At 40.5% G+C, this 21,799-nt stretch overlaps 1 protein-coding gene across 4 annotated transcripts in view; it reads left to right on the forward strand.

The window, feature by feature from the left end:
* LOC108242807 (spermatid perinuclear RNA-binding protein) overlaps nt 1–21,799 on the forward strand; it is a 76,512-nt gene that overhangs the window by 39,329 nt on the left and 15,384 nt on the right. For 3 of the 4 annotated variants that reach the window (XM_017427885.3, XM_017427888.3, XM_017427887.3), the window contains exons 3-11: nt 2,718–2,950; nt 3,228–3,393; nt 6,367–6,508; nt 12,084–12,217; nt 15,172–15,267; nt 15,971–16,082; nt 17,827–17,924; nt 21,003–21,096; nt 21,314–21,382. In XM_017427885.3, coding sequence (XP_017283374.1) covers nt 2,718–2,950; nt 3,228–3,393; nt 6,367–6,508; nt 12,084–12,217; nt 15,172–15,267; nt 15,971–16,082; nt 17,827–17,924; nt 21,003–21,096; nt 21,314–21,382 — 1,144 coding nt within the window. Of the gene's footprint in view, nt 1–2,717; nt 2,951–3,227; nt 3,394–5,131; nt 5,222–5,323; nt 5,494–6,366; nt 6,509–12,083; nt 12,218–15,171; nt 15,268–15,970; nt 16,083–17,826; nt 17,925–21,002; nt 21,097–21,313; nt 21,383–21,799 lie in introns of those variants that run through there. The other variant, XM_017427889.3, reaches the window with a different exon arrangement.

Here is a 21,799-nt window from a genome sequence, read left to right on the forward strand (position 1 = left end):
GGCATCACTCTCTTCAAACTAAATATTGTGTAATGACCTTTTCCCAGATCACTTTTTAAGAAAGTCTCTGAAAATGTTGATGAAATTTTCCTGATATGAAAAGATGATTATTAAAGTTCTTCTGCTCGCTCACCGCAGAAAACCCCTGTCACCTTTCGTCCTTCGGAATGATTCTACAGTGAAAACAAAATGTTAAAGTAATTATTTCTGGTTTGTGTGTCAAATTAAAGCAAATGTCACCCGTGGACAAACTCTGAAAGTAATTAATTAAAGCAGGTGACGTCATAATCTTGTAATTGCAGCACGGTGCTAAACTCCCCGCGGCCTCGTAGGGAACAAACAAAAGTAACGAGCCCAATACAAAGCCGGGGCCGGGATCCACAGTCGACACCAACTCTGTGAAAGTTTTAATCTTCCATTTAGATCTTGTTAATGTTTTGTTTGTGGGTTATGGTTCTCGACACGCTTGCAGCCTCGAACGCCCCCCCGGCATTTCAGAGAGAGATTAGCTGGGTCGTGATGAATGACCCTCACAGATCGAGCACGAGCCCCCGGGATTCACAGGAATGAATTATTAAAGCCCCGTCATAAATAACTCAGCGTAATGAGGGGGTGCTTACACACTGCAGGCGAGGAGAGAGGAAGGAGAGGATGGGAGGATGATTGAGGGAGGTGGCAGTTTGACCTTGGACTTAAAAGCCCACTGCGACGCTCAGCAGGTGGATGGAGGAAAAGCAACATCCGAGTTAATTTTTCCACATCAGCCCTCTTTTTCTTTCTTTTTTTTTAATCCCTCCCTGCAGAGACGAGGGCTCCGTCCCTCATTACATGTCAGAAATGTTAATGTTGAGTAACAGGAGGCTGTATCTGGGCCACGCGCTGATCTGCTTCAGGTGGCGCCGTCATCTCTCTGAGTGACGAGTGTTTGACACCAAACGCAGGGAAATAACGCTGCATTAAAACCAGTGGGTTCACATTTAAATAGAGCACTTTTTTTATTTTAAAGGTGGTTCGTACTGTTATGAACTGTCTGTAAGCAAAATATCTCATGAACCACCGGACAGATTTTAATGAAACTCTTAAAGTAATCATTGGATGTGCATCTACATCTCATTAGGTTTTGAAACGAACTCAATTAAAGTTGGCGGCCACAGCCAATTGACCTTAAAAACAAAAATGGCTCAGTCAGTTCTACAGCTTTGAGCTAAATTTAATGTAGTAGTAGCTGAGAGTTTGAAGGTTCGACCAAAGCAGTTATATCTTTGTCACTTCTCAACATAAAATGATTTTAATTTAAATATCCAGCATGACAGGCTGAATGCTAAGCCTTTTATTTTCAATGTGTTGTTTTGGTCATCTCCCTTTAGGAAGTTCAGCCTTTCTTCTGTGTAATTAGCCAGAGGAAGGGTTGCTTTGATGGTCTATTTTTATAATGAATAACGATAATTCAGACCCCCCTTTGAAACATAAAACCACTTTTCTCATCGTTCTCTATTGATGACCTTTAAAACGTGGCACCCAGCTGGGTTTTGCTGCTGAATGTGAAATCACCGAATCTCAAACTTAATCTGTGAACATCTGAGCGTGTCCTTTACAGCCTTCACTCCTCTGGTTTATGCCTATCATTCATAAAACCAGTACAAATCTTTAAATTAATAAAAAAGAAAGCACCAGAAGAGTGATGATATAACGCTGTATTGATGTTTTGATCGTCCACAGTGAGCTGGTGTAAAAACAGGAGCAGCTTTGGCTTTAATCAGCACACTGGAGATTTATGTTTGCAGTATTTAATCAGTGCTGCTGTGCCGAGAAAAATGAATCCTAACGATGCAATCACTTGTACCATATCTGGTTTTAGTTAAACTTAAAATGCATTTGAATTTTTAGGAGAATTGTTAGTTATCAGGTAATGCTTGAAGCTTGAACATTCGGTCCAAACTTGATGACCAGTTCTTTAATGTAGATGGTAACAGCAGAACCGGAGACTCTTTCTGACTACTTCATTAGGAGTTTGATTTACTAATTGCTTCTCCTGGTTGCTCTGTGTCGATCTAATTGGCTCATGTTCACTTGTGTTAATAAAGTGCTTGAAAGATGATTTATCCAATCACGTGCCAAAATGGTGCCGTTCATTTTCCAAAAACAGTTAGTGTCAGATTTTCATTTAAAAGCACCATTAAAGATGGGATCTAACAGGGCTGCGCCTCTTGAAGACTAGTTGGTGACTCAAAATTGCAAAAAGAAGATTTTTCATTCATTTAAGTGATGAGGCACGTGAGGAAATTGAGGATCACATTGCGAGAGGTTCTGTTCACCAATCAGTCACCATCAGTTGCAAACCAGTGAGATTTTGGCTTAAAGAAACTTCAATTTGGATACTTGCAGGGTCATTAACTTAGATTACAGAGTCTGAAAGGTGGACGAGTGAGAAACTATCTTAAAATATATATACAATGCACTGCCTAGCAGAAAACACAATCATGATTTCATAGTGATTTTTCACCGGTAAGGGAAACCTCTATACGTTTAAGCATCACTGTTAACTAAACGGCATCATGTATACATTGATTTGGGTCCACCTTCACCGGGACATGTTTCCTCCCTTGTTCCTAAATTTCCCTCACACAGCGTGATGTCCTCCGCCATCATCTGGAGTCAAATATGACTGAAACCAGAACGAACTGACACGTTTTCTTTCTCTCCTGGTCCACCATCAGAGGTTGTTTCGATCGTTTGCGAACGACGACCGCCATGTCATGGCCAAACACGCCATCATTTATCCGGCCCCGGAAGAGCTGGAGGCCGTCCAGACGCTGGTGTCCACAGTGGAGGGAGCCCTGAAGAAGGTGTCTGATTGGATGGATGGCCTCAAGGGAAGACACTCAGGGAAGACTTCCACCAGTGATGATGCTGGGGGCAAAAACGAGGAGGAAGATGCTGCTGAGGCAGAGTAAAAAACATATTTTCTGTTCCTTTTAGTATATTTTATAAATGTAGGTTTTGCTCTGATGTGTTGAAAAGAGGTCTTCTATTTCTGTTTGCTACAGAGACAGTTGATTCAAAGATTAAATTTTATCTTTGTTAAATGTTGTTGATCCATAATTAAACGTGTTCAGCAGCTCAGTGCTTGTTCTCCGGCTGCAATGTGTGTGTGTGTGTGTGTGTGTGAGATCGCTCTGTGCGGCTCAGCGATAATCCGGCGCTGGCTGTCCTCCATCTGCCCTCAGGTGTGACGGTACATCTGTGCTGTGTGGGGTGACGCGTGTCGGCCTGGTGGCCAAAGGCCTGCTGATCAAAGAAGACATGAACCTGGAGCTGGTGCTGATGTGCAGAGAGAAACCCACCAAGCTGCTGCTGTACACCATCAGCGCCAACCTCCCCCTGCAGATCCAGGTATGCTCAGCCACACCTGTACCACCGGGCTTCTCAGGACTCGAGCCCTGACGACTACAGAAACATTTCTCTGAACCAAACCTCGTCCTCAGAGAGCTGCCAGAAGTTTTTTATTTGGGATAAAAGCAGAGTTTGTTCTGTGACATTAGAGGAGAGACAAACTGACACCCTAATGGCTACAAAAACATAATAATAACTAGAAAAATTTGCCTTTTTGCAAGAAGATGCAGTGTGTGCTGGCTGAGTGTGAAATTTGTTATAAAAAGCTGAAAAGTGGATTTTTAAAGTTGAAACAAGCTGAACAGAAATTAAAGCGAGCAGAATGAGAGCTGAAAAAAGCTAAATGATACATGACAAATAGACAAAAGTAGAGCAAGTTTGCTGAAATGGATAACAGGACAATTTTTAATCTCAATTTTTTTCTATAGGGAAAACTTTCATAAATAAAGTAAAATTTCTTGAAAACTGTAAATGTCCCAAAAGCCATGAGTCATAGCACATTATTCCCAATCAAACTGATCATTTTGATATATGAATGGTTAAAATAATAAAGCAGAAGTAGTTTGATTGTAAAGAATTTAAAGACAAAACTGCTCACAATAATGTGAATGCTGACTCAGCATTTAAGACGGGTTTCAGATGCCCACAATGGGTCTGTGACTAATATGAAAGAAGATTTGCCCTGCAGATTTTTAAAACATAATTCAAAATTCCAGCAGCCTCACGTGAGGAAATTGGGAACCTCACGAATGTTTCAAGACATTTCGGAAACTCCCTCACGAACGCCTTTCGCTGTTTGTCGCCAACCCGGAAAGATTTTCCTCCAAAACCAGCGCGTTTCAGAGCCGAACCAGGCTGAGTGCGGTTGAAAGCCCGAGGACGGCTGAGACGTGGCAGCTGCTGAATGAAACTCGCAGCTTGAGGATGGATTTCAGGAAGGTTTTCTGGGCAGATGGAGTGACGGTGACTGTCGGAGCAGATGGATGGATCTGAGCTGGACTAAAACGCCACACATCCAGCAGGTTGGAGGAGGGCTCCGGTTTAGGTCTCTCTCTGTAAAAACAAGCCAGCTGGACCTTTTTTCTGTTTGAATCTCGACTTAAATCTAACTCTCAAACCTGCTGTGAGCTCCTGGGAGATGCTGTTTTTAAGCATTCAGCAATCTTTATGCAGGACAATGCTTCGTCGCCTGAGTCTGAGGAGAAATGTTGAATACCGGTGACGTAGTCTGCTGTGGAGCAAAGTCGCACTATTATGCAACCTTCTGTTAATCCTTAAAGATTATCTCTGTGGGGTGCTTTATAAGATCAGCACTTCATTAAAATTGGCTTGAGTAAATAAAACATGTCGTATATTTCTAACAGAAGAAACTGTAATTTATGTTCACCTGATCCTTTGTCCATTTTTATTACTTTAGTCCTGAAAAGCATGTTAGAGGAGCGTATTTAAATTATTAACAGCATTATTTAAAAAACAATGTCATTTGTTTCAGGAATACAACAAAGAAATTTGTGATGTTGATGATGTTTTTACTCTGAAACTAGATAAAATAATTATTTTTAGTCGATGAAAGATCCAGAGGAGATAGTTTGAAGTGAATATGATCTGAGAGGGACTACATTAATTTAGCTCTACCTTTCTGTTTCCTTGAGATGAAAGCCCAGACAGTGGGACTATCTCTGTCCCCGACTCTTTCCTGGTGTTTTTTATTTTTTATTTCTTACTTTATGCATCCCAGGAGCCCTCAGAGCCTGCCAAGTCTTAACATCCCAACTCAAGATCTGACCAGTCAAGCGGATAATTTTATTAGAGGATCACCACCTTTCACGTGGGTCTCTGGTGTTTCCCCGTCTCCTTTCCAACAAATGATCACTAACAAAGCAGCACCGCCGTTAACGTGCTAAATGTGCTTCCTGTGCCCTGATCCCAGTTAATTACACACCGCAGCTGCCGTCCATGCTTCATCATCAAGGGAGGAAACCGGCTGAAGCTCTCATTTCCTCAACCACACTGGAGATTGACAAGCCGAGGGGTGATGAATGGGGACGGCTCTCGCAGAGACCAGATTGAGAGAATGTAGTTGAAAACGTGCCACAGAAGGTAATTCTTATCCTGAGGAAAAACAAGACAGTTGGGCATGCTGGGAATTGTCTGGCAAGACCAACAGGAGCGAAAACTGGATGAAACGAGCAGAAAAAATTAAACTGCTGTTGCTTCGATAAACCTGTTAGATGTTGACAAAATAAAAGTCTGTCCAATGTGGACCTAGAGTAGTCTGTTTTATTAGAGGTTGACCAACACAGTGATTTATTACAAACTAATAAAACCAGAGAAATTTGTATTTTCTGTGGAAGTGCAGTGTGAATGCTGAGTCCTAAAATTACTGAAAACAAGTTGTTAAAGATTAAAACAAGCAGAACGGAACTAAAATGAGCAAAACCGCAGCTAAAAGGTAAAATTTACAAAACAATATCTGAAACCCAAAATTAGTAAAGTTGTAGGTAAGATCAAATTTGCAGAAGAGTTGCTAAAAGCCTAACAAAACAGCAGCTAAAGCTAAAAATAGCATAAGAAGACAAAAATGGAGCAAGTAAGTAGCTTTCTGAGGAAAAAATTACCAAACAAATGGCAACTTACTTTATAATCTCATTTTTATAAAATTGTTTAAATTAGTAAAAAAAAAATTGATTACATTAAATACTTTAAAAAGTCAAAAACAAACAAAATACTGCAACAGAGAAGGAAAAAAAAAAAACATTTTATTTAATGACATTATTTTTAAAGTCACTAAATGCTGGTTTGAACTCAATCAGTCGTTGATCCTGGACAGTCCTCGGTTTCCTTCCTCCTATTTACACACAAGCACATAAATCACTTTATCATCATGTTGTTTGTACTGGTTTGACGGTAGCACCTTGTTCCTTGCAGCTTCAGTGTTCAGTTTTTAATTACCTGTGTCGCTCTGCCTCGCAGACGATGACGGACGACAAATATGAAGTGCAGTTGTGCGTTCCCGAGGCAGCCATCCAGGTCTCCAGCGCCAAAGACCCCCGACTCTCACTGAAGATCACCCTCTCTTCTTTAGCCATGAGGGAAGAACACAGCACAGGAGAAGGTATTTACTCCAACCCCCCCTTCTCTGTTTTTTGTTTTATGAAGCAGAATAAAAGGAATATGCCAGAATGTAAGGATATAAAAGTAAAACTTGAGCTCAGAGTGGGTGGCAGAGGAGGAAAAACTGTGCAGGATGAAACCTGAAGAGGCCTGAAAGCTGAGAGGGGAACCAGAGGAAAAGGAGAAGGGGTGATATGGATCTGGGTCAAGTGTAGTGGAAATAGCAGATGGACAGGGAGGTGATTTCTGCAGGGGATCTGTTTGGTTGGGATCGACGGAAAAAGGCGATGTCTCTGTCTCAGGTGACAGATTGAGTCATACTGCAGCTCTAATAAGGAAAGATTCACTCATCCGATTTCCATCAGGGGTGCTCTTTTTAGCGCTTTCAAAACATATTTCTTTTAAATTTGAAGTGATCTGAAACCAAGCTCTCCAGAACTGTAGCCAAATGAGTGAAACTAAAAGTGAAGCGAGGGGGAGAGGAGAGAGAGTTTTTGTTCTCAGCTGAAGTTCATGTGAAACAGAAGTCAAGTCTTACTTATTAAAAATTTAATTCCTTCACATTCAGGTGTCAGAAATGACAGCTTTATCAGATCAGGAAGTCTTATTGACAGAATCGCTGCACCTCAACCCGTCAGCTAAACCTGCAGCTGATGTACACTTTTATCTGAAAGTTTTTTATTCTCTGCATGATTTTATCGCCACTTTAATAGTTCCAATCTACTTCTATCTCTTAATGACTTATTAGACTGCCGAAATAACAAACTGGAGGAGATTTAATATATTTTATTGCTGTCTTTTTTAGTCAGCTGCTTAGAGAAATAAATGATTAGTCTCATTTTTACTTGTCTTGACTGATTAAAAAGTACTGTACAAGCTCTGCAAAACTGGCTCAATTTATTTTATTTTTTTTGTCCAAGTTTGCAAATGTACATTAATTTTTGCCTTTCAGGCCAAAAACACACTCAGAAAAATGCTTATAATGAGAAGTAATAAGAACGAAATTAAAAGATTATTTCAGACAGATGTTAGCAGGGATTTTAAACATAATTTCATAAAAGTTATCAATATCAGCAAGGTGTCCAAAAGCCGAAGTTCTGTGGCTTATTTCTCCTTCTGATGGCAGCATCAATGACAAGTCCAGCAGAGATTTTTAAGCAATATCTGCTGCCTTTAAAACCAAATCTTTGGGTAATGGTCTTGCATTTTTAGACAAGATGATACAAAACTTCTTGTACAAAAGCTGCTCGTATTACGAAAGCATGGCTGTGGAAGAAGAGGAGGAGGATTGGTACTTTGCATTCATGACCAAAAGCTTTGATTTGGCCCAGAAGTTGACTGACAGCCTGCCAGGGTGAATTGCAGAGATCTGGACAAATAAGAACCAACACTGCAGATGTTAACTCTTTGCATAAAACTAGTGTAATTATCAATTAAAGTCTTATGAAATGCCTGTGATTATACTTCAGTATGCCATAAAAGCATCTGACAATTAAAGGCCTTGAAGGAATTTATGCCTTTTATATCTTTCATGTGAGAGTTTGAAACTAAAACCATCATTTGCTGTAGCCATTTGGTCAAACCTTGAAAATAAACGTTTTGTTCGATATCACACTCGGAGTGTTGTTAAAGACCCGACTACTACCACATCACATTTCAGCTCAGTATTGTTAGTATTGTTAGAGTTATAGCCCTTTTTTGTGTTTGATAATGTCGATCATCTCCAAACTTTAATCAGTTGTAAAGAATTTTTTGAAGTTAGTTTATTTGAACCAATGTGTCCCTTACATAATTTATTTCTTAATGCATTTTCAGGCATTAGCTGCAGGTTTTGACTAATTGATCTGAATGTTTCAAATATCAAAACACATTATTAGCATTTTAATAGACTGCATCAGTTCTCATTTTGAATCTAAGTAAATGTTGCATCACGTGGACTCTTCTGAGAGTCATCCATTTGTTTGTTTTTCCTGCTGACAGACCATTAACCCTCTAACTGGTCCCCCTCTGGGTCTCAGTTTTTATGGTGCAGCTCCCGCAGACGACCTCTGCTCACTGACTGTTGATTCTGTTGCCGTAGCTCCGCAGGTCGGCTCGCCGCGTAGACCGAAACTCCTCACCAGACCCGCTGCTGACGAGGCGCCCCCCGCACCCAGCAGCAGGAAACCCCGGGTACAAGGGGCTTCCCCGACAACAACAACAACATCCAAGCTTTCAAACCAAACCACTTTCTTCTCTTCACCCCTCCTGTTTTTCCTTCCTCCGTCTAACTCTGGGTCACCATGAAATTCTGGTCCATGTCTCCTGCCGAGCACACAGCCTAAAAGGACAAAGTGAATCTGTGTCCCAGCAGCCCTCGATCCGCATCGCTGCGCTTTATTTATCGGGGCTGGATGATTCCTGTTGGCTCAGAGTGACATCCCATAATTTCATGTCGTAACAACAGCATTAACTGAATAAATTGGATGTCCTGATCACTAATCAAAATCATCTTAAGCTGATGGTGTTGAGGAGAATTTAGTGGTGGTTGTCGACCAGCAAGTGACTGCTCCTTCATGGTCCGCCTCTGGAAATCTGCCGTTTGTCTCCATCTTGAGAGTAAAAAACAAACAGTGAGCTGATCATAAACACGTAAATAAAAGCATAAATATGAACTTATTTACAAATATTTTCCCCATAGAATACATCAAGATCTCTTCAGCTCTTTTAGAAAATGTTGTTTTTGAAATCTGCTTGAGCATAATTGCTGTTTTTGTCTTTTCATGCTACTTTCAGCTAACCTTTAGGTACGTTTATCAACCATTCTGCTACTTTTAGCTTTTAGACAGCCCTTTGATGCTTTAAGCTTTCAGTTTCAAGATGGACCACTTTTTTCCTACTTTTAGCTTTTAGGTAGTGTTCTTCTGTTCTCATATGTTTGCTGATCTAAGAATAATCTGATGCTGTTCTGTTTTAAACACTGCTGCCTTCTCAGCTAGAGTTTCCTAAAGTTGGGCTCAGGTTGCCCCTGGGGGTCATGAACCACCAAGTGGGGGCTCTTGAAAAGTTTTCCAGTCACATATTTAGCCCTAACTGTTACAGAGAGCTAAAAACTGCTGGACTAAATGGATATACAGTAATGGAATCTAGCTTTTTAAGAATATTTGGATGCTTCAACCAGTCTCTGCTGGTCACGAGTCTCTGTAGCTTTTATTTTGTCGTTTAAAGGCTGAAAAATTTGGGACCTCTGTTCTACATTTGGCAACAGATCTAGATGCAAGTACCTGGAAAAAAAGCTGAAATTCTAATGTTTTGTTTCATGTTGTTTTTTTTAAAATAATAATAGAATTGGCCGTGCTGTTCATTAGTGTTGGAGAGGACTGACTGCGGTTCAGAGGCAGACCATGAGGGTCCTCAGTCTTTGGTCTTAAAGGAGTAACTCGGGATAAAAAACCTGCGTCTCTCATCGGTTCCTTTGTTTGTCCTCCATCTCTTTCATCCTTTTTCACTTTGACCTGTACAGAAACAGACTGCTAAACCACACGCTCAGTTCGCCCTCCTGCAGGTCTGTTGCAGGCCGGTAGACAAACTGGAATTTAAAGACGTCAGATAACTGGAATTTGAGTAATTAATTTTCTTGATACTCTATTACAGCAGGAAATATCTCGATTCAATCTGTGCTCATTTGAGACAGGTCTTTAAAACCGTAATGGCTCTAAAGGACATTGATTAGGAGGTAATATTTGAAACGTAAGAAGGCAGAGTTTCAAACTAAATTTCATTTATGTGGTCTGCAGTCTGTTCTCCCTTTTTGCTTGTCTGCCCCACAGCAAGCTCCCCTTCAGCTGCTCCTGAGAACAAACAGCCTTCACTTTCTTTCCAGGGTGGCGTTCTCACTCTCAGATGTTTATGTTGTCATCTGTTGTCACTCCTCTTCTTTTTCTTCTGCCGTCATCCTCCCATGGCTCGGCCTCCGGTCATGGCAGGAGCGCTCCCCACAGGAACCTGGTGTGGAGAAGCTGTTTCAAACATAAACATCTGACCGACCCCACAAGAGTGAAAATGCTGGCATGGCGCTTCAGAAAACTGCAGAGCAGGATGATTGGTTTTCTCCTCAAGTGGAATAACAAGTGTTTGACCACTGATCTCTGACAGTCCCCGTTTTCAGGCAATCCTGAGCGGTTTTTTTTCCTCCCTAAATCTACAACCCCAATTCCAAAATGGTTGGGATGTTGTGTAAAATGAAAACTAGAACAGAATGCAAGATTTGCAAATCCCATAAACCCATATTTTATTCACAATGGAACATAGTAAACATATTAAAACTAAGAAATTTTGCATGGAACACATTTCAAAGTAAGTTTTGATAAGGGCAACAAAAGGCTGTAAAAGAAAGTGGTACAGGGTAAAAAAACAACTAGTTAGGTTAATTGGCAACAGGTCAGTAAGAGGACTGGGTATAATGGAGTGTTTTAGAGACGCTGACTCTCAGAAGTAAAGTTGGGCAGACGTTCACCAGAATATGTGTCTAAAAAGAGTGGAACAATTTGAAAATAATGTTCATAAAAGGAAAATTGAGCAGTCTTTGAATATCACATCATCTACAGTTCACAATATCAAAAGATTTTAAGAATGTGGAGAAATCTCTGAGGCTGAAAGTCCGTATTAGCTGCTTGTGATGTTGCAAACTACAAACAGTACATCCTCTGTACTAAATAGGAGAGGGACCATCCAGCATGTTATCAAAGCCTGCCTCTCTGATGGTATGGGGGTGCATTAATGCCTCCGACATGGGCAGCTTACACATCTGGAAAGGCTCCATCAATGCAGAAAAGTATCTCCAGGTTTTAGGACATGTTCTCCCATCCAGCAAAGAAGAGCCAGGACTGAACAGCTAGAATCCTCCATCAGACCAGAATGGGACAACTTTCCCTCCAAAACCTCCAGCAGCTGCTCTCTTCAGGTCCGAGACGTTTACAGACCAATGTTAAAAGAAAAGAGGATGCTTCACAGAGGGAAACATGGACCTGAAGCAACCTTTTAGAGATGTATTGCTACCATAAAATGCTAAATGATACTATTTTTACCAAAAATGGTACAATGTCTTAGTGTTTACTATGTTCCATTGTGAATGAGATTTGCAAATCATTTCATTCTGCTTTTATTTACATTTTATTCAATGTCCCAACTTCTTTGTAATTGGGGTTGTACAGTGTAATCATTAATCGGACTTTTGGTCCTTGGTTGTCACCATGCTCTTCATTTTCGTCTTGTGCAGTAATTGATAACACACTAATCTGCCGTGTTCCTTCAGCCACTGATCTGCATCCTGAGCGAGGCTCCAGCCCAGCAGCAAGACGCATGTTCTTACATCTACTTTGGTTCCTGTCAGTGTTACAAAAGATCCTGCCTTGTGCATGAAAATCCCTGTTCTCCCAGAAAAAATTAAAAAATCATGTGAGCCCTCAAATTTCACTCTGTTCCTAGCTCATTTGGTCAGATCAGTGGGTTTGCCTTATAATTAGCTGTCCGACCGTGCTGCCTAAATGTCTGCGAGTGAGTGGTCTCATCTCGTCTCATCCTGTTTGTTTGTCCAGAGGAGGACGATCAGGCTGGCGATGAGGAGCGGGAGGAGAACGATGGTAAGGAGCAGGAGGAGGAGGAAGATGTCTTAGACAGACAGAAGTGCCAGGGAGCGCTGGCTGCACTCCGACACGCCAAGTGGTTCCAGGTGAGCACAGCTGGGCTGCTGACAAATTCACTCACAGTGTCTTTATTTTTTTTCTGGCAGCCGGTAGTCTCAAAACATGCCTCTGTAAATTTACATTCATCGGCTGTTATGTTCAGCAGCAAATATGGTTTCGGGAAAACATGATGGCATCCAGGTTCTGCGAGTTATTAGCATAATAAAGACACTGTTTTAATGAAGCGGAGCCTCGTTTCAGGCAGAGAAACAAAGAGGCAGTCAGGTTGTTGCAGGAAAACAAGCTGATATTAAATCCTGGCTGATTCTAATTCCAACCAGCTCCACCTGAAACTCTGTCTCCTGCAAGTCTTTGGTTCTTAATTCTTTATTTTATTTACAGTAAGTTTTCCCAGATGAATCTTTGTTTCTTCTCTGGGTAATATCAACCTGTTTACTGTTAAATTGTTCCTGGATTGGCGTAAAATATGCTCGCTTATAGTTGTTTTACATTTTAAAAGCTTGAAGTAGAATTCTTTTGACAGGTCTGTTTACTTTTGATTTATTTTGAATTAAATCTAAATTAATCTAGTATATCTTGAAGCAATACATATTGCCCATAAAAGTTGGAAATAGGAGTTACATTTGTTTTTGTTTTGCTAACTAAAACAGTTAATGCAAAACTTTTAAATAAAGGCTTTGCTCGATTGGCTAGCAGTCTGAGTATGTGTTGGTTCATGACATATTTCGCTAACAGATAGATAAAATGGCGTTATCACTCGCTTTTCATATTAGCTCGCTATAAAAATATAGTAAAGAAACGGCATTAATTACCCATAACCTTAAGTTGTTACTGGCACACAACACAGAAGCTTTTGCCATCCTGTATAATCAGTTAACGCAGGGCATGAGGATAGCATATGTTTTGGGTCAGATAGAGGAAGAACATGTCAGATCGAAGTAACTCCACCTGACATGAGGTCATGAAGAAATTCTTCAGTAAATGATGTTTTTGGTTTTTTTTGCTGACCTGCAGCTTTGCGGTCCTGCATGTTCTGAGGCAGATGAGAGTGGAGGCCAGGTGGATCAGTGAGGAGTTTCCCCTCAGGGATGAGGAGCTAAATGCCAAACTGTTTGAAAGTGAAGCTGCAGCCGTGTGGCCTGAAGATGAAGCAGGATTCTGTTTCATCGTCATAAAGTGAAAATCATAGACCTGAAAATCTCCAGCCATTTCTAACAACTGGAGATACAATCAGTGACATTTGCCTCATCCACTGTGTCTGTTCCACCTGAGAGAAATTCCTTTTTGGTTTTATTAGAAGCCATCCGGCACTAATTAAAGCCTCAGTAAATCTCTTAGATAATTTGTTTTGCTTTAATGGCCAGGCGTAATTACCCTCCATCACCATCTTCTCTTAAATGTTCATGAGCTAATCTTGGATTTCTCCAGCAGTTTCATGTGTGACGTTACGACAGCACTGTTAAATAAATACAGTCACGGTGAAAAATTAAAAACCTCATTCATTTTTAAGGTTTTACAGAGCAGGGAGATAGAAATAATGCATGTAGTCCTTTTATAAGTCAGGCAAAGATCATATTCTGCTGTGAATGGACAGAGTTGTAGCAGTTTGGTCAAACTTTATAAACCAAGTCATGCAGCATTGTAAGATTCGTTAGTGCTCACAGTATGTGTTGGGGATGACTCTCAGCTACTACTACATCAAACTTTAGCTCAGTATCTGTAAAACTGACTGAGTTATATCCATTTTGGGTGTCAGAAGGTGGCCATCTGATTGGTAATCAGTTGCATCCAGTTATTACTTTCTAAGTGTTTTATTCAAATCTGTCTGCTGGTTCATGAAGTATTTTGCTAACACAGGCAAAAACATTAAGCTCCACCTTTGTGTATAAATACACGTAGTTCTTATTAAGTCAGGGAATTAAAATATCACTTAACGACGCAGGATATTACACTGTGTCCCTCCTTCTTTAACAAGAACAGAGAAAATGTTGAATCAGTGTGAAAAGGTAAACAAACACCAGTTCAACCTTCGGCTGTCAGACAGATGGCGTCCCATTTGACTCGAGAATATTTTGGTATACATGTTTGACTCGGTGAATGCAAGGTGCACAAATCATCAGCCCTCCACCACCGTGCTTGACAGTTGGTATGAGGGGTTTGTGCTGAGCTGCTGTGTTTGTTTGTTTTTTTCCAAACTCAACTAAAGGCAATATCCATAATGGACACTTCAATATCTTTTTGTCTGCAGCATAAGTAGTATTTATTTGTCTTTTAAAAAAGGATATCTGAGCTCAGTGTAACCATCAAAAACACTTCTACACACAAAATATTGTTTTTCTCCAAATTGTTGTTTAACATTTCATTCTCAGAAGTGAGGTTGAAGAGTTTAATACTTTGTTTTTCTTTTGTTCTGCTTTTCTCTGCGTGTTGCTATAAATCCGTTTAATCAAATGTGTTGTATATAAAGGTCTTTGTAAATAAAGATGAGCTGAGATGTTACATATTTATGTGTCTCAGAAGAAGAATCTAAGACGGCAGATTTTTTTTCCTGACTGAATAAAACTTGCAGACTGTGGAAAGAATATTTATAAATTTAAGAAAGGGTTGTGTTTGTTAAATTAGAATATTTATAAAAGAAAATGTACGATTAAAATGATCCCAGGGGGACTGAGGCTCCGGGATTCAACACTGAAGTCGTCTCAGTTAGATGAAAAGACCGTGTTGCTTTGCCTTTTGTTTCCACACCGTTGCTCCTCTGTATCTGTTACAGTTCACGTCAGGATGAAAGTCAAGTTCACCCTTTCACAGTGGTGTCAGCAGCATATTTAAATTTCAGGGGTCATGAAAATGCTTCCAGTCCCTCGTCTCAAAGGCTGAATGTGTCAACGCACACACGCACACTTTGTAGAGATCTCTGCAGCTCTGCCACTCTTACTGTCTTGTTGAAATGCCCCCCCATTCTGTCCATCTGTCTGCTTAGGCCCGGGTCACAGACCTCAAGTCTGGCGTCATCGTTTTGAGGATCCTCAGACAGATGTGCAACCGCCTGCCAGAGTGGCAGCCTCTCAAAGGATGGGTAGGTGACGTCCTGTTGAATACACAGCAGGTGTACTGTGCTTACTTTTAAAAACAACTTTTTATGACTGTAACAGAGTCTTTTTTTTTTTTTTTTTAATTAATTTTTATTTAGAAAGGCAAGATACATTCATTTTTACATTCCAGTTTCCACCACATTGGGAGGAAGAAAAGAAATACACAGGCCAATCCAAGGTTTTTGAATAACAACCGAACAATGAAAACAAAAGATGTGAGTGGGGGGGGGGGGTAAGGAAGGGCCAGGTCGATACATTCCTTTTGTCTGTGGTAAAACACAGTCGATAGTAAACATTTCCCATAATCCTGAATTAAAGTATAGTAAATAACACAGCAGTACTTACATGAAATGGCTATATTTAATCTACTGGAATAACTGACTTTACGTAGTTTGTCCATTTAGACCAGATCCTGAAAAAGGATTCTCTCTGACCATGAACAGAAAAAGATAACTTCTCTAGAGTGTAAATGTCCTGTACAATGGAAACCCAATCCTCCACTGTGGGTGCTTCGGGCTTTAACCATTTTCTAGTGATTGTCTTTTTGCTTGCTGCCAGAAGCATTAACAGGAGTTTTTTGTCGTCCAGAGTCCAGTTATCAAATGAAATGTTTCCTAAATATAGGGATTCACTACAGAGTCATTTTTTTGAGCTCAGTTTCGGTGCCTTTCTGTTTTTCCTCTGTAGCCGTTGGAGCTGATCTGTGAAAAGGCCATAGCCACCTGTAACCGGCCGTTGGGTCCAGGTGAAGCCCTGCGCCGCGTCATGGAGTGCATCGCCTCAGGAATCCTCCTCCCAGGTCAGCCCACCGCTGCGACCTCTGAGCTCCGTTCTTTGGCTGCGTTGACATCCATATCTTCGTTTTTTGGTAAACTGCAGGAGGCTACAGATGAATTCAGAGCTGGTTTCCCCAAACACGACCCTCATTTTAATTGCTTATATCAAATATGATTCGTACAGAATTAAAGTTTGGAGGCAGTGAGTAAAAATACAGAATTTATAAAAAAAAAAAAGCATGGACAAAAAACCTAAAACAAAGTAAGCAAGAAATACTGTTCCAACAGGTGATAAAGTGTTTATTTTTCTAGTGTCTGTTAGCAAAATCCCATAAATCAAAAAACAAATTTTAATGGAACTGTCAAAGTTATCCTTCGATGTACATCTGCAACTAAATAACTTTTGAAGTCAGTTCCATTTGAGATGGCTGCCATAGCTAATCAGTCTTGAATACAAAAATGGTTATAACTTAATTAAATTTACAGTTCTTGAGCTCAAATTTGGTGTGGTAGCAGCTGAGAGTCATCCCTATCTTGTGCTCAGAGCACCTTGCTGCAGGACGGCGGGCGATATGCATTTGTTCAAGGGATGCTACTCTCAATAATTAATTTGTAACATAATCAGAACAAATGGTGCTGTCTCAGTCTCCTTTAGTTCATTCACAGAGCAGTAATTTTTTGCTTTTTAATAGTAATTTTTCTTCCTTATTATCAAAAATCTTGTCAAGTTGTTTTCAAATATAAGTATAACATTTATGATTGCTTTATGTTAATATCAATAATCCTTTTTTTCCTAAATGTTTAATCCCTTTGCCAGTTTATATTGTGTATATGATGTCATAGCAAATATGAAGGGAGACGGGAAGGCCCAGCTTGTTGATTTCTATCAATGTGAAGCAGAATATCCCAGAGATGAGATGGATTCAGGCAGCAGAACCAGTTTTGTCATATTTGAAGGGCCGTATCTCTTAAAGAGCAATATAACCTGACATTAAAACATGAACAGATATGTATGCACCATACACGACAATCCTGTTACACCTAATGAGGACATCTCAGAGGGCAGATCAGTAAATCTGGTCAGTAAATCCTATTTTTCCTACAACATATTATACATTTTATATATTTCCAGAATTAAACAAACCTTTATTGGTTCAGTTGTAACATATATATCGGTATCTATCAAAATTGAAAGAGCATATAGAGTCAATAAGCACAGAAACTTTGCTTTATTCTTCACTGTATCGTTCATTCAAACCAAATCAGGGTGCAGATTATCTCCCTTTAAAACTTTTACTTACTTGAAAGCCAATTTAACTCTTATTTTGCTCATTTAACGTAATAGCAGTGTTTTTCTAACCCCTGTGAAAATTTAATACCAGAGAGCTCATTTTTATTCCGGAGCGGTCCAAAAGTATGAATGTTTTTCAATTTGGCTCCAATAAACAGAAACATTCTCAGATGTATTTTTTTTCCACCACTGTTCTCGTTTTCTGATCCTCCATCTGGGAAATCTGAGCTGCTCTTTTGATCAGTGTGGAGCAGCTAGTTAGTTCCTGTGATGACGTGACTGGGTTTTTAATGCCTATTGGAGGTTTCTCCTTCAGCACTGAAATATTTAGGAGTTTTTGCTTCACATGAAGGTATAACAGGATTTAAAGCAGTTGTAGTTGGTGGATTATTTATTGTTTATTGTGAGGAGAAATAATGATGGGATCAAAGTTTCTTCTCTGGAAACAATGATGTGTTTTTTGTTTTTTTTCACAGGAGGTCCAGGACTCCATGACCCCTGTGAGAGGGAACCCAGAGACGTCCTGTCCCACCTCAGCGCCCAGCAGGCTGATGCTATCACGCACAGCGCACAGGTAAGTCTACGCCACGGCTGTTTTTTTTAATGTTGTTTCTTCTTCTTTCAGCTGACCCCTCACCACAGCGTGTCATCCTCCTCCATCTCACTCTGTTCTCTGCGTCCTCTGTCCTCACTCCAACTACCTTTATGTCCTCTCTGCATCCATATACAGGGGTTAGACAATGAAACTGAAACACCTGTCATTTTAGTGTGTGATGTTTCATGGCTAAACTGGACCAGCCTGGTGGCCAATCTTCATTAATTGCACATTGCACCAGTAAGAGCAGAGTGTGAAGGTTCAATTAGCAGGGTAAGAGCTCAGTTTGGCTCAAAATATTGCAATGCACACAACATTATGGGTGACGTACCAGAGCTCAAAAGAGGACAAATTGTTGGTGCACGTCTTGCTGGCGCATCTGTGACCAAGACAGCAAGTCTTTGTGATGTATCAAGAGCCACAGTATCCAGGGTAATGTCAGCATACCACCAAGAAGGACGAACCACATCCAACAGGATTAACTGTGGACGCAAGAGCAAGCTGTCTGAAAGGGATGTTCCAGGTGTTTCAGTTTCATTGTCTAACCCCTGTATCTCCTCTTTGTCTCTAACATCCTTCTACCAATATACCCTGTGTCCCTCCTCTGCACATGTCCAAACCATCCTTGTGGTTTTATTTAATGTTTAAATATATTAAAACCACTGAGCATGTTTTTACAATGTTTCTAAACCTCTCAGGTGTTTTAAGGTTTACGACACGTGAACACTTGTTGGGGAAGATTTTATATTTCCTGTTACTGCAAAGACAAGCCCCTCTTCAGGCTGCCTCTAGTCAAGTCGGCCACATCCAGTAGAGATTTGAGCTTCCATAAATGAAGTCAGGACTGAGGTTGGCTGGTCGCACAGGTTGTCCACTCTCACTACATCACACTCTCGAGCCATAATGGCGGCTCATGCTTTTATTTATAGTTACAGCTCTGTCACTGTCGTTTGGTGGCTCAGAGGCTTAACAGCAGCAGGTTGGGTTCAACACCACCTCCTCTATCCTTTCAGAAATCACACAGACGCACAAATCAGGTATCTTAGGCTCAGCTTGAAAGTGTTTTGTGAAAGAGGCTCTAAAGCCAGTGTCACTCACTGTGCTGCAACTGGCGGCAACATTAGCGTTTTTCTTGGGTGAGTCGCTTTTTTGTTGCAGAAATCTTAAACGTTTTCAAAGAAATTGCAAAACAATTTTTCTCTCAAAATGTTCAGAGTCACGGCAGACATCTTATTAAACCTGTCTCAAACCTATTTCAGTTTAGTTTTCGTGAGTCAAAGTGTGAGAAATATAAGACAACTTTGAGACAGGTTAGCAACTTGTGAAACTAAATAGTGACTGATTATAAATAATGAGAACGGGACATTAAGGTAGTGTCTTATTGGTGAATGGCTTTAGCAGGGATGTCTTTGGATTGTCTCGTGACATTTCCAGGGGTTCTCATTGTCCTCGCTTTGTTACTTGAGTTTTTAACATTTTGTCAACAAGGGCGTCTCAAACCCACCTGAAGTTTGTTGTGGACGTCTCCATCCCGTCTCAACAGCACTAGAGCTGTCCTCTGACAGAAAGTATTTGAGGCCAATGTCCAGGTCTAAAAACCACAGTGATATTAAATGATAATTATCAAACTGGTCCAAATCTGCCTATTTTCTTCAGCAGAATAAATCATAAATCATAGGGCAGCGGCCAAAGTGGGTACAAAGTGTATTTGATGTGGGTGGAGGTAGACAATGAAATAATGTGCACAACCAAAACTGCACATGAAAATAAGCTGTGATTTTCAAAAACTGGCCATTCAAAACGTGCTTCATTGGTCACTTGGTTGCAAACACTCAGAATTCAGTGAGACTACAACTGAAAACTTGCGTATTTTCCCTCAGTTTTGTGTTTCCAAGCAGCCCAGTGAGCTAAGGAAGTCCGAAAAATTTTCTCTCCAAATCATCCTGTTTGAAGCCTTAAAAGTTCTCATTAAGAAGGCCGTTGTGGTTTTATCTACACTTCAGTTGAAGTCTTCACAAACAAAAAGCCATCTTTAATTTTATCAGTCAGATGAGGGGGAAGAAAGGATTTCAAATCAGAACTGTTCTGCTGAGAAACAAAATGTGTTTTTTTTGTCTGTTTATCACATTTAGAGTGAAGTTGGGATCTTTTTCAGAAATCGCATCAGTCTGAACTCCCTTAGTGCCGTTTCTCCCAGAGTAATTAACTCTGCTGGACTACCTAAGGAATTTCATTTTAAAAGTGTTTTACATTCATAAACTTCTCCTTTACAGGATCTCTTTATGTCGACCCCCTCAGAGCATTATAAAACCTCTCTTCCAATTTTCTTGTTATAAACCCAGTTCCAGGTGTTCATTTAACAGAGGGCACTCATTAGCCCGGCTGATTAAGAACCATTCCACCTGGGTGTGCTTTCTCGCTGTCTGCTGCACCAAAGTCAGCATTTTTCTCCGGTAAACAGCCCGGTAATGTTTCTTCCTTCTGCAGCGACTGACTGAGTGTTATTTAAAGCGAGCCCTCTGAAGTCACACGTCAGCGGTATAAATAGCTGAGTGTCCGCAGAAAGATGAACTCTGACCTCGGTCTGTGGAGGCCTCACAAACCGGCAGCCTAATTAGCCGTCCGATGAGTCCTATTTTGCACCATCAGACCTGCTGTTTCTGCACAGAAAATGGAACAACAAAGTCTGCCCCCCAGGCAGAAAGTGTGGGCTCAGTAAATAAGAAGACATCCTCAGTTTTATCTCTGCTGCTTTCACTCTGTTTTCCGTCTTTGTTCTCTGAAGTAGAATGAAGTCTGGGAATATTTTTCTGTATTTTTTTATGTCAGTTTCCGCCCACAGAGTGTTTATGAAACATGAAATTCTCCCCCAACAGAATTGGTAGGTTCACACAGGAACACAGAGCTGCTCCTTCAAGTTTCTCGGATAATTAAAGCGTATTGATTGAAAAATAATTGGTAGCTTTGCTGCCTGTTTATTTCTTTTACTCTCCTGTGTGCACTGGAGGGTTTTTAACCATTACAGTGACGTGTCCTTATTCTGTTTGTGTGTTTCAGCATGCGTTACGCCTCATAGCATTCGGACAGCTTTACAAGGTCTTGAATATGGATCCTCTGCCAGCCAGCAAGCCCTGCCCAAGGCTGCTAGAAGGTCTGTGTTCAGATGGTTTCTGGGTGTGCATCGTTTCATCTGTCTTCATCCGTGTGCGTGCTCAGTTTATTCTTTGTCACCATTGTCTACTTTTGGCGATTTTTACCTTATAGAGTTCATCTGTGTGGCTACAATCCAGAAAAATGGCCTCATAATATAATCGTTAATAAGGTAAGATTATTCGTGAGGCGTTTTAAGTGATGAAATGTTTCTGCAGGTGGCTGTCCGAAGAGGCTCCGGGAGGATGTGGGGTCAGAAGACAGAGACTTCGTCAAAAGGATGAAAGGTAACTTTGACTTAAATGCTCATCATCTCTCCTCTAAAACACAGAAACTGATCCAGCTTCCTCAGATCAGATCTCCAAAATATTCACTTCATTTTGTGTTCTTTAGATCATTCTCATTGTGCAGTAATCACTTCAAATCTATTTTCATTTCAAAAGTGTAGATTAAATCATAAACATGGGGGTGGCAGTTAAAGTTTGTACAAAGCGGGCCGAGGCAGGTTTGATGTGGGCAACAAGTTAATGTGCACGGCCTAGAATACAGTTTTGCAAGAAAATAGGCTATGATTTATTTTTATTAACTGACCTCTCAAAATACGACCTCATGGATCGCTGGTCGATTGATTGCAAACAATTCGAAATTCAGTGACACTGCAGTGGAAAATTCATCCTATTTTCTCCCATTTTTGAGTTGCAAAC

This window comes from Kryptolebias marmoratus, linkage group LG1 (assembly GCF_001649575.2).
Source record: "Kryptolebias marmoratus isolate JLee-2015 linkage group LG1, ASM164957v2, whole genome shotgun sequence".
In the NCBI taxonomy this organism is placed as follows: domain Eukaryota; kingdom Metazoa; phylum Chordata; class Actinopteri; order Cyprinodontiformes; family Rivulidae; genus Kryptolebias; species Kryptolebias marmoratus.